This window comes from Phalacrocorax aristotelis, chromosome 11, assembly GCF_949628215.1.
Source record: "Phalacrocorax aristotelis chromosome 11, bGulAri2.1, whole genome shotgun sequence".
Taxonomy (NCBI): Eukaryota; Metazoa; Chordata; class Aves; order Suliformes; family Phalacrocoracidae; genus Phalacrocorax; species Phalacrocorax aristotelis.
The window spans coordinates 3,209,325-3,222,781 of NC_134286.1; the positions used below are offsets into that span (position 1 = coordinate 3,209,325).

At 41.0% G+C, this 13,457-nt stretch overlaps 1 protein-coding gene across 9 annotated transcripts in view; it reads right to left on the minus strand.

Annotated features, from left to right (window-relative positions):
* The window catches only part of HDX (highly divergent homeobox), a 48,236-nt gene that overhangs the window by 10,959 nt on the left and 23,820 nt on the right, over positions 1-13,457 (minus strand). For 8 of the 9 annotated variants that reach the window (XM_075106629.1, XM_075106625.1, XM_075106624.1 and 5 more), the window contains 2 exons: positions 6,111-6,257; positions 19-226 (listed from right to left, as the gene is read on the minus strand). In XM_075106629.1, coding sequence (XP_074962730.1) covers positions 19-226; positions 6,111-6,257 — 355 coding nt within the window. The remainder of the gene's footprint in view (positions 1-18; positions 227-6,110; positions 6,258-13,457) is intronic. The other variant, XM_075106628.1, reaches the window with a different exon arrangement.

Below are 13,457 nucleotides of genomic sequence, written 5' to 3' on the forward strand. Positions count from 1 at the left end.
AACTGCATTTTCAAATACCTTGTGAGCTTCCTTCAGATAAGCAGATTGATACTTCATCATTCCTATCATTATCATCCCCCACTTCAGTAGCAGTTTCCTCTCCTGGATTAAGTGCTGATTTAGAAACAAATTCAGATTGATCAGAGAAATCAGCAGGACCTCCTCTAGGGGGTGGGACCTCAATCCCCATTAAACGATATTTCCGTCTTCGATTCCCAATCCAAGTCTTGTAAAAGAAATAAACATGAATGCTATCAGAAACTATAACAAAAGCAACAGGCCCACAACCAAGCGAAATTAGCACATCTGTACGACAGGAACAAGAGCGTAGCCAGCAATTCAAAGGAGGTGATTATTCCCCCATATGTGACCCTCATGAGATGCTTCCTGGAATACTGTGTCCAGACTCAACCTCCAATATAAGGGAAAAGGGAAGGAAGGTGCACAGCAAAAGGAAAAGAAGCAACAGTCACAAGCTGCAGCAAGGGGAGCTGTGACTGGAATGAAGGAAAAAAAAAATGCTTTGCAGTGAAGCACTGGAACAGTTTGTCCATAGGAGTTTTGGCATCTCCAGCCTCAGAGGTACTCAACGTTTTACTGGACGACATCTGGAGAAACCTAACTCTGAGGTGACCTTGTAAGGTCTCTCCCCAGCTAAATTATTAAACGAATTTAACATGAGCTCTTTGATTCAGGTTCTCCCACTCTCCAGCTTCCACACGGGACTCCAGTATCCAATGACCCAAACAGCCCACCTGTTCTAGGACTTCCTACAGCAGGGAGAAATTGTCCAAGGTGGTAGCTCTGCATCACTCCACTTTGATGACAGAACATAACTTGGCAGAATTAAGTTCAGAACAATTTATAAGAGCGTGCTGTAAACAGTGGGGGGAGATGAAACAGGTCCAGGGCCAAGGAGCTTGGAAACCCATTCATGATCAGATAGGTATGGATGCTTGAAGTTCATTTTACATCAATAAAACTGACAGTTTAAAAAAAAAAAAAAAAAAAAAGAAAAGACCCACATTCAAAATTCTCCAAATGGATCTGTATAGTTATATTAATTAACTTGCTTTCTCCAATAAAATCTATGCTAAAAATTATTAAAGACTCAAAATATAGAATTTAGCACGATGTAACAAGAATTATCTGCAACTCTCCACCTCTTAACTCTCTCCCTTCCCTTGTATTACTCAGGCTTTTGACTTCTCATCCAATTTCAATTCTACTTAACAGCTCTTGCTCCCAGACACTTAATTCCATCCAAGTCAGTTTTCCACTGGCACCCAAAAATCCTTCTCAGAGCCAGGAATCGATTTCTTTGCCAGCTGCCAACTTCCAGTCTTCCTGACCTGGCTCTCCTCCCCCTTCCACACCATCTAAAACACCATGAATAGGAGCACTGGTGGGACCATCCTCATTGCCCCAGGACCTGAGCACATGCTGGCCCAGGATGGATGATGGTGGAGCTTGGCCACGTAAGCTTGGTCACCGTACAGAGCGTGCCTGATCCCTGTGACGACGATGTACGCACAGCATGGTCGTTACTAGGTTCGGAATCATGCTTTGTGCTGGAATTTCTGGATTGCTAAAAACCAAACATATCTCTAGAAAGCATGGGCAGTTCATAAGTTTTCAAATATAGGATTGGGGCGTGGCAAAAGCACATCCTTTCCATAAGGTCTATGTCCCAACAGAGTTTACTAAACACATTAAAATATTATAGGATTTTTTTTCTTTCATGATACACTAAACATTGCTCTGGCCTTATTTCAGAAATACCTGCATTGCTCCTCTTCCCCATCACACTTTCTTTAACTACAGTTCTGATATATAGCATGAAAAAGTTTTTTACTAAACTTTTTACTTATAACACCTTGATTATCAAATAGAAAAGTTAAGAAATATTAACAGCAGTTCCAACTACTAAATATAGTTTAATGCTCTGCCAGCCTTGGAAAAAAATATTTTTTGAAGCTGCATCTCTCTAACTAGCTAAAAGGTGACATGTTTAACACTATTCTTGGCAAATCACTTTTGTTGGGTGATATTTGCTTTCCCAGCTTGCTGATTTTCCTCTTTGAAGGATGCAAAACAGGTACACAGAGAGCTGCCTAGATATTTCTGTACATTATTTACGGATTGGGAAAAAAAAAAATCAAAACCCCACAAGCAGCCCCTTCTAGACCCATGTCTCTTTTTTCCAGTGTATTGCCATTCATTCAATTTTCTCATAACCTTATGATGGTAATAAATAGTGCTAATAACTATAAAATTTAAAAGCAAATCTGCTTCTTTCTTACTAAAAAATTCAGCAAAAATTTGAGGCACTCGGGAAAGGTAGATCTAACTTGTCTTTTTATATAGCTTTCAAAGCAGAAAATCTTTCTTTCAACATACTGAATATGTCATAGAAGATGAACTTATTTTTATAGCATCTCAAATGCAAATGGAAAAGGAAAGTAAGAAGGTTCAACATCCTGCGTGCTACCTTTAACAGTGGATATTCTGGAGCAGTACAATGATCAGTGTAAGAGCAGACTAGCATTTCTAGGTAGGAAACCAGCTTAATAATTCTCATTATATCCCTAAAATATTACCTCCTTAAAAGCCTCAAACAACATCTGTAAAGCGCACGGGATCAAACTCATTAAGCCTACTGACAGCAGCCAGCAATGAACTCAGCAGCAATTTCCCCAGCTGCAGCTGAAGAGATGACCAGCAAGAGCGAGGGAAGAAAGGCTAGCGCCCAGGCAGAAGGAGCCAGCATATATCTGCCCGTGGGCAGCTTGTAAGTAAGTGGACTAGCAGGGAGTCACTTAAAAAGCCTGATTACAGCTCTCCAGATATTGAGGTTAGGGTGTCAACATGCTGGAAAGATTCTAGGCTGGAACCTTCAGAAACCCCACTTAACTGAAAAAAATCAAGATGGAATAATCCGAATTGTTCTTCCAATGTTTCTCTCTATCATAAGCCGGATCCAGACGAGGCCTAGAGCCCCCAACAAGAAGAGCCGTTAGTCAGCTGTGAAGAATGAGTGGCCTTTCTGCTGCAACGGCTTGATTTCGCGGCTAAACTCCGACTGAAGCACTACCTTCAGTAATCCAGCTGTTATCTGATGAGCTGCTAGGAAACAGGAAGAGGTGCCTTTAGCCTGTGGTGGGTGCTTAGGAGCAGCTTTTGCCCTCTTACATATGAACGCTTCATATTCTATTAGTAAAAAAATTAAAAATTGTCATGCATTTTTCTTATATTCTTCATATATTTCTGAGGAATTTGAGAGCTGTCATCTGTCTTCCTCAAGTACCTAACGTCTTGCTCCCAAGAAGGTTATTCTGCTTTCAGATGTTATTTTGGTATGAACGAGCAAAATTAGTCAAGAAAAATACAAACAAAAATGTGTAAGTAACTACAAAAAAACCCCAAACAAATGTAATCAGCAATAATTATAATGTATACAAAAGAAATATTGGAGGTTTAATGAACTATTGGCCAGAGTTCCCATATTTAAATATGTCATAACTTTTTTGCTGTCTTGGGAATATATGAAAGACCTTTGAGGGTGCAAATGGGCACGATGTTAAGGTACAACCAGCAGTCACTTTGCAGCCCACTCTCCTACTAGAAGTACAAAAACTACGCAATAAAATGCCCTGTTCGACCTTAAAAGATGATATCCTGTGGAACTATGCATAGTGGCAAACGTTATCTTTCCTTGTACTGGAAACCAGATCTGATACTTTCTCTGTACTGGAGACCTTCCAAGCCAGTATGATGTTACAAGGATCAATCATTTGTACTTCTGGAAAAGCAGCACTTTTCGGGACAAATCATGGATTTCCATTATAAAAAAGTAAAAAAGCTATTAAAAGGGAAAAATGGGGGCACGTGTTTAATTGAATTAAAACAAGTGGTATGATATGTATATATAAATATTTTAGTTATTTATGTTGATATATATTATATAATTTATAGAATATATATTTGTTGGTGTGTTATTTGATATATATGCATTTCCTTGGTGTGTTTTTTATATATATATTTATTACTATTTTACCTATGCTACATTTATTTTTTTTACATCACAAATGGAGACACCGTTGCTACTTGCACACTACCTAGAATTGAAGGTACTGTGAAATCCACAGGCAACAAAGTACAAGTATTGAAAGTGGAAAGCTTTTCCCAGAAGGTTCCCTCAGTCCAACTCTCCTCGGCTGAGCCCCCAGTACAGGGTAGAGACGCTGTGGTTCCCTCATGCCGTACAGCCTCACTGCTGTGTCCTGACTCATCAGGAGAAGGCGACCATGCTGCACGCTAACCTCCAGACATCAGTGCTTCCTACTGAAGAAAATGCAGGTTGGCAGGTAAGGAGAGAGGCACAATACGATGTGCCTATATAGATCCCTAAACAAATTCAGGACAGATCCTCTAGAGCACATGACGGAAAATACCGTCCTACAGCTGGGACACGCGCAATATGCCTTTGAGGAAGGACAACAGGAAGCACTGAAGATCATGCATGTCCTGTAGCATCAATTCAGCCCTCACGAACAAGAGAAATAGCGCAGCATGGTGCAGGACCAACCTCCACCTCATTCTTGATATGATTCTCAAGCCTGCCGTATAGAGGAACCAGAGGCAGAGGTAGGACAGATACTGGTAACACCAGTTACTATGAAGAAATCTTTCTGTTCATTCGTGTGTGTATGTTCTGCTAAAGGTTATGCTGGAGAGACCTCTGAACTAGATCAGAGCTTAGCACATCTGCCCTGAAGACAAAAGGATTTCAAGCAGATGGTATTGAAACACGGGTACAGAACTTCATACTGTCATCCTGCGTGTGCCAATAAGGATGTTTTTAAGGGAGCAAAGTAAGGGAGGCAAAGCATGACTGTCAGTCTTACTGTCCTGTGAATAAGGTATTTCATACCCAGGAGATCATTTTGAGGTGCTGTCAGTGGAATCAGCTTCACCTTTCAGAAAGCAAACTGAAGAGCTTGGAAAATATACAGCAGCTTTGATCTCTACAGAGAAAAGAGTAATTCTTTTCAGCCTCCTGAAGTACCATTTCATTTTTTTATAATTCACAAATGCTCAGGAAAGCAAGCAAGTAAATAACCAGATTAGCATTCGATACTGAAAGTAGCTTTGGTACCATTTTGATATACCGACCCAAGAGAGATGTCCACAAAAGAAGAGTTTCAAGTAAGGGCTCCTAGTTCTGCTTTTGTAGCGATGCCAGAATTGTAAGAAAGAGGCAGAAAAAGGGGATGAAGGCTGAAAGGACTAGTCACAATTACCATGCCCGTTATGAGGAAAGGAATACTCTAATCGTGTTTTTGTACTGACTGCAAAGACAGTTGGACTATTTTCTGAAGAAAGGAAACACTCTGAGTGAATGAGACAGGTTTGAGAGAGATGATGTACGTCTGGTGATGGGGAATACGGCGGCAAACACCGATGCTGTACCAAAACTTCGCAGCCTCTGGAAGAGATGACGTGGAGTGGTTCTTCAGGATCAGGTTATCTACACCAAACCTGTACTTTCCAAAGCAATCCTTCCTCAACAACACCTATATGGACTATCGAATTGAAGCGACCCAGAATTCTTCGCAGTACTCTTCACCCTCTATCACACCTCAACCTGGCTTCAAGACAGTCTTGAAAAATATTTTTTTCCTATTTTTGATCATTTTCTTTCATATGTTTACAACTATTTTTTCCTGTAGGCATTACTGGGAAATATTTTCCCTGTATCTTTAGAAAGGCTTTTTTGTTTCTTAATAGAAATATAAATAGCACTTTTCGGTCGTCTAGAATAGCCCTAAAAAAAAAGGTAACACTTTTACTTATAATCTTACTCGAGTCTAAAGAGGAATGTCAGATGGCTCATGGTGCTACTCCTGCTGCTGATCAATAAGACTCTTACCTGAGGGCTTTTTTCTATATATAGACTGCAGAAAGAGCAAGAGAGCACTTCCCAACGTGGTCATTCATTATGTAATATGTGAAATCTATTTCAAGCTTCCTCATGAAATTTTTAAAGGCTTTCATCTGTCCTATTTCTGCTTCTACAACAAGATAGGGGAAGACTCTAGATTTCTTACCCGCACTATTTCACAGTCAACATTTAATTCTGCAGCCACAGCTTCAATTTTCTCTCTGCAGACTGAGCCCAGGCTGGTCATGCCATTGTCCCAGTATTTCTTTAGGGTAGCTAAGTCTCGGTCACTAAATTGTGTGCGGTCCTGTAACTGTAAGATAAAAAAAATACTGTTAGGTTAAAAAAAAATTCTGCTTATGCTGTTCATTTAATTTCCAGAGGTCTTGCATACAGTAAGACACACATGTTATTCTGTCTCCATGGCTTTTCTTCTCTTTTAACTCTCCCTTATTAATTTTTTTTTTAAGTTTGTTTTCTTATCCAGGGCAGTACAGAGTTCCCTGGGATTTGCTTTAAAGGTAATGGCAGTGCTAACACAAGTTTAAAGCGCTTCAGCGTTGTTTCAACTCCACCTGATTTTTTTATTTTGTTTTATCTCATTCTATAAGGCCTTACTGAAAATAACTTTTTTTTTCCCCGTGTGCTGTTTACTCTCTCCACCCAGTTTATGCAAATTATTCCTTAAGGCTTTTCAAGTTGCTCACCCTCCCCCACCTAAAGTTCTTTTATCTTACTGCAAACTACAATACATGCATAATTCAAAGGGTTCCGAGTTCCTAAAGGGAATACTTTTAACGTTTATTTGGTAAGCTTCACAGTTAAATTGGTTCCACTGTTTGTTTGCGAGTTCCCTAACTCTTTGTATATATTTATCAAAATACGCCATAGTGGATTACTGATACAAAGAGTAACACTGAGAAACAGATCCTACACACCCTATCACTTCTTGAACTGTTGTGGGCACGCAGTATCATTCACCAGTAGAACTTACAAGCTTTATGAAAAGCTTTTGGCCCAGAATTTTAACCAAAATCTAGTTTCTTTATAGCACCCCACGGTTGCCACCTCTGCTGCTATTAGCAGTACATAAATGCAACAATAAAGTCTGCACCAGTAAGTTGTAGCCACATGTGCCAAATTTGTTAACAGTTGAATTTTCTTAGACATAAATATGATTTCAGTAGTGGAAATGTGGGCTTGCTCATTTAAAAACTGTTAAAAGTTAGAATGAAAGAACTTTAAAATGGAGTAAAAAGGAACTCTGCAGAACTAGAATCATTTGACAATCTCGCACAGTTATCAATTTTCATTTTCGTTAATCTTCAGAATATGGTAATCCTTCCAATTTTCTTCTTTTAAAAATTACTATTTCTCAAAGCGTTAGAAGCACTGGAGTGTCCCTAATATAAGAATATAAAATAGGGGTATCAAAACCTTGTCTCCTTAAATTAATCCCAGGTGGTCCAGTAGCAAAAAGTACCAGTTATATTGAAATATGGTCCATTATTAACTGCTACCCGGCACTGAGATTTTTTTCTTGGCTATCATTTCATACATCAAGCACAGAATCAGAGAAGCTGTTTCCATGCTGCCCATCCATTAGCCGACCCCTTACGCAGGGAGCGCAGGACCCCAGGGGCTCCCCTGCAGAGCGAGGCAGGAGGTGGGAGAGCCCACGGGCACACACGCGCGGCCGTTAGCAGCCGCAGCACACGAGATACACTCCCAGACGGCATGCCGTGGTCTATTTTAATCTAAAAGGAATCCAGTTGGCACATTTCAAGGCTGCTCTAGGATGAACAGCAACGTGCAGCAAGTGGGCTTCACCTCAAGAGAACCCTGCTGAGCAAAGCTAAATCCCTGATGCCTATTCACCCTTAGCAGATGCCGGTTTTCCCTGACGCCTGACCTCAGCTCATCCTACCTACAAGCCATTTTCAAAGAACAAAAGTATAGTTATCTCCTGAATCGCTGCAGCAATATCTCCATTTAGAGCTGTTAGCAAAACGGACTGGAACTTCTGAAAGTGAACGGAAGAGCTCTGACTGCCGTCGGGGAGCCAAGTGCTAAGGAAAGGGAAGGCAGAGAGGAGCGTGACAGCAACGCTCAAACGACACGGAGAAATGAGTCACTCTGCCCTATCCCGCTTTCCTGAATGCTCAGGGCAGCTTCACCTTCTAAAGTATACTGAGTGGTTTTTAAACATAAATAAGTAACATTCGCTGATGGTTCTGGAGCGTTCACACTGACACCACCACTGTAACAACGAATCACTCACACAGCTTACTGCGTGTGAACAGAAAATGTCTTTGTATTTAATATGCACAGCTTAAAGAAACCCCCTGGAACATGCCACGGAAATTCCCCCTCCCCAGCAGAGGGGTGAAATGAGAGAAGCAAAAGGAAATCTGCTTAATATTACAGCAAATATAGGGGAGTAACTAACCCCGGTTAGCCTTCTCTTCTCTCACCTAGTTTGGTGCAATGGCCAAATCAGAACCAAACGCAAAGAAAGCACAGCTGACACTGGCATTAAGTTCAGATTTCTGCTTGCCACATGGTTTTTCAGTTATCTAAGAAAATGCTTCTTCTACTGAAAGAATACAGGGCAAGAATACTTGCTAACAGAAAAGCTTTGTTTGCAGTATGCAAATGGCTCCCACGTTAGACAAAAGACACACAATAACTGACTCTAGAGTTACCAAAGGGATGGTATTGCTGGAAGGGTGCAGGGGCTGCTCAGCTTTTACTTACTAAATACAAGTCGAAAAAACAGTGTTTAGCAAAACCACCTGGCCTTCAAAAATTTATTTAAAAAAGCAGTGTCATATCTTTTCCATTTTAGGTGGAGATATGTTATTTCTGATGATCTTATATGAATGTTTTAATGAAATTGTTATTAGAGAAATCACTGTTCAATGGTTTCCACCTCAACTGCTATACAATTTTGCTACAAGACCAGGGTTGTAGACTCAGTCTCAACAGGTTAGATCAAAGAAGATGCTTTAGACTTACGGGAGCTGTCCTGTAGCTACATTCCCAAAGAAGTCTTCTGCAGCCACTTACTGTGGAAATGGAGGGGGGAGGATAAAAAAATAATTTTCAAGTTTTTGGTTTACCTCCTTGTCAAAAACTATCCCTAGTGTTTCAGATGGCAATAGGTATGTTTGCTTTTTTGTTGCTCTTGCAGTTACTCCCACACCAGGTACTTTTTCCCTTCACTCGTTCCTGAAGAGCTCGTGCAGCAGCACATGAATCACACTGATACTGATCGCAGATCAGAGAAGGAAATGGAGAACAAGTTTTTTCAGTCAACTGATATGAAAGAAAAAACAAAAAAAAACCCCACAACATACACCACATGAAAGAGCCCAGAAAGCAGGCACAAAACTGAGGGGAAAACACATGGATGTAAATAGAAGATGGTATGAAAAGTCGAGTCCCCCTTAGGGCTGAGGAGAGCAGCCTTACTGAGATCCTGGCTCAGTCCACCCTACCAAAGTCAGCATGTTCTCCAATTAGTACTTCTCATCCCACTTGAACCTTTCTACTTTGGAGTGTATATCTCGTTTTTGCCACCAAGATCAGCACTGACTAACCTGTTGAACACAGCCAGGCAGGTAGGAACGGAGACCCTGAAAAGCTGAAAGCGCTGTCTTCGGAAAGGTACGTTTTGGCAGCTTAAGCAGGGACTGTAATACAGCTGCTCGGTCTTTGCAGCAGTGAAAGCAGAACCTATTGGGTTACTGGACTTGAATCTTCTGCGGCACCGGTAAAATTTCTCGACGATTAAGGGCACAAAGAAGTTGCTAAGAGGGCAGCAGGCCACCGGGCACGAAGCGACCCGCAGGAGCCGCCCGCCTGCGCACCCGCGCACAGCGAACGTGAGCTGCATTGTGCTATCTCAGAGAGGGCGAAGGAAGATCATTTACTTACGCTGCTCTCACTTGCTGCGCGACCGTAACGGGATCGCTCTCAACGCTTACACTCACTAGATGTAAGTAACACCTCAGCTTGTCCAAAGTTTAGATCCAGGCTACCTACCATCGTATAACTGGCTGTGCCATATGCTTGTTCATTAACATCTTGGGGAAATCACAAACTACATTCAATTAGAGGATCATCCCCTTGACAAAGATTATATGTAAGTTTGACTCCTGCATTATAAGGTGCTCAAAAATTACATAATGCTTTCACAAAAGGCAATGTCTTTTGTCAGTAAATAAATGGTAGAATTTCTACATTGAACATGTAAGCACACATCCATCAATTTAGTTAGACTTTCTCATGCTTAGTATTATCAGAGGAGCTGAGGAAAAAGAAAAAAAAACCACAGTCCTACAAATACCATAACTTTGATGGTTATGCATCAGTTAGCATAGGAAAAAAATATCAAAAGATAATACTGAAAAGTTTCCGATTTAGGACAATAATTTCCACAGCCGAAGACAAGCCAGTAATTCAGTTTATCTTTTTACTTCATTATAACAACTATTATGAATACAATCCTCACTTCCTCTCTTCAGACCCGCTACCTGTCGATTCGAGGCTTGGCTTCATCCTCAGCAGTATTAACTGTTAGCTGAATTCTTTACATTTACCAGTTCTGTTGTCCATAGTTTGAAAAGCAGAGAGAAGCTTCTTCCAGCAGAAAACAGACTATCAACCCGCGATGAAAAGCAATCCTTGGGAGCAAACTGAATCAGCAGTTCTGCCGAGCGCAGGGTTAAACCCTGCTTATCCCCTGACCTCTCAAGTGTAGTAACAACACTCTTACAGGAGATGACCCAGTTTATTATAGACATTCCTGGCACTTTGCTGAGCCCCTCGTAACAACCGCTGTGCATCCAATATTTGTGGTGCAAATCTAGTGTCTATAATTGGTATGAATAATTGCATGGCACTGGAGTGTCCTTATCCTGCCTTTTATTAGAGCGTGTTTTTTTAGATCCATTTTTATGCATCAGTTGAAAATGTTTCAGGCCACATGCACGAAAGCAATACACAATCTTCAGATTATTAATAAAACGCATGTTAAAAGAATGAAAGAGTTACAGCTTTAACATAAATGTAATAACTACTGCATTTACGCTGCTGCTGAGCACTGTACGTTGCTAACAGAAAGTTACGTTTATTTAAATTGCACTGAAACCATATGAAATCAACAGCTCAGTTCTCATGTTCCTTGATGAAATGTTCTAAGGTAATGGTTATTTCCAGCAAACAAACCTCTCACAACAAATTTTAGTCCCTACCACTCAGACACGCCATCATGGAGAAACAGCATGAAATCTCACAGATCAACACTTCCTTAGCCCCCTTCCAAGGTTATTTAAAGTTTAGTAAAAGCAGAATAGCACAAAGTGACATTTCCTTCTGATACTCCCTAGCGACCCCAGTATCCTAGAAATTGGACACACTTCTTACTTTAAGTTACTCTAAATAAACATGTCCAATCTCCTTTTAGGCCTATCTAAGGCTAGCTTCATTTGATACCCACTTACATGGGAACAAATTACTTTTTACCTGCTTCTCCACACATTTAATATTTTTTAAGATCTCCATCACGATCCTCCACTCCCTCCCAGCCACCTCTTTTCAAGTCTGAAGAGATACAGCCCCTTTGGTTGTTCCCTATACAGCTGTTCCGTGCCTCTGATCACCGTTACTGCTCCTCTGCTGTGTTTTGGGAGGAATGGGAAGGAGAGAAGTGCACGCAGCATTCAAGGTATGAACAAATCCTAGATTCTTCTAAACAAGTATGGTGCTGTTTTGCTTTGTTCCCCACTCCTAATGATGCCTGCATGCAGCGCTCTGAACTTCTGACGCTACTTAATGCCTACCTGATTCTTTCAGAGGATTATCAATTGGTATCTCAAGATCTTATTTGTACATAATAAGTTGTTTCTGAATCAGTCATTCTACATATGTTCCCCCTTTCCCACCTGTAACATTTAATGTTATTCTTACTCTTTAGTTCATTACTGCCTGATTTCACTGCCCAATACACGTGAGGTCTCTTACTCCTTAGCAAACTTCGTACCTTCTTGTCCAATGATCACCACAGTTTACTTCTTCATGGAAAGGTATGGTCAGTCTTCAGTCATACACATCACTCAAGAGTACAGAACTTGCTTTACCATCACTTATTTCACTCCAAAATTCTGAAGGTCCGTATTTTTCCTTAACACTACCAGAATATTTAACCTCATTAAAGCTACACCAGATTACACGTTCCTTCAGTTTGAGGTTTTAAGTTCAGGTTTCACGACTGTCACACAGCTGTTCCCCCTTTCAGTGACACCCAGTCTCCTGGTGCAGAACCAATCCTGCTGCTTGGGCTAGACGCTGCTGCGCACGCACAGCGTAGCCGCCCGTGCAGGAACAGTGCAGTCAGAAGCATCTTTGAAAGAACTGCACTTTCTGTGGACAGTATGCTGCACACGGTTCCACCCAGTAAAGTTCCAAAGATTCCCAGGCCATACATGATTCTTCCCAGGGGAAGAAGAAATATAAGGCGGCTGGCAGCTGTAACTGCTGGAGTGATTCAGGGAGCTGGTATCTAGACACCACCCCTCCCCAAGTCTTGACAGGTCCCTTCGCATCGCATGAGCAGAAAAGTGCCCATCACAAGATACCTTCAATCTTCTTACAATGAAACAACGTACCTGAAGGCCCCTAGCAAAGCAAATGGTTAGAAGTGAGCTGCTGCTGCCAGCTTCATTCACAGAGCAGAAGATACAGCAGCAAGCTGCACAGCCTTCAGGCAAAAAGGTGTTTGGAAATGGACTGCAAGCCGAACGACACCTGAAGGCACCCTTAAACTATTACTACTAACATACTATTAGCACACAAACTGCTGGATTTCTGAAAGAGAGACATTTTGCATCTTTTCCCACTGGTTGGGGAAGCTTGAATTTTGCTCTGATGGAAGCAGGTCTGATAAATGTTTCATAGTAATGCAGCTGGAAAAGAACTGTAACTGCTTCAACACCCAGCCAAAATTACATATATTCTGTTAATATGTGCCTCTAAACCAAATACAGCTAAGAAGAAAAAAAGGGAGGAAAAAAGATCAGTGCAATAGTCTAGTCAAAAATTACACTCAACTCCAGTCATGTCACTCCACAATGTCTAAAATCAACCTCCAATCCACACAAACTGACAACTCACCCTTCACTTGAGATTTTGAACTATTTCGTTAAATAGTGAAAGTTCATCCTAAAAGTAAACTGATTTTTAGGCAGAGGTTATCATGATTCTTACTTAATCTATTAACGTCTTCCTCATATTTGACTAGAAAGCCTGCTTTTCCAATTCCTGGCCGGATATGACATTCTTTCCAGCCTGCAGGATCACAGCATACAATGCAAATGACGGTGATCTGTGAAACTTTAGTGCAGCATGCCGTACAACAAAAATATGTATTTGGTCTGAATCGATGATAAGCCTTGCCTTCCCTTTGCATTAACTGAAGGATTGGTGTTGGCAGTAGTGAAGAGGGGCCGTT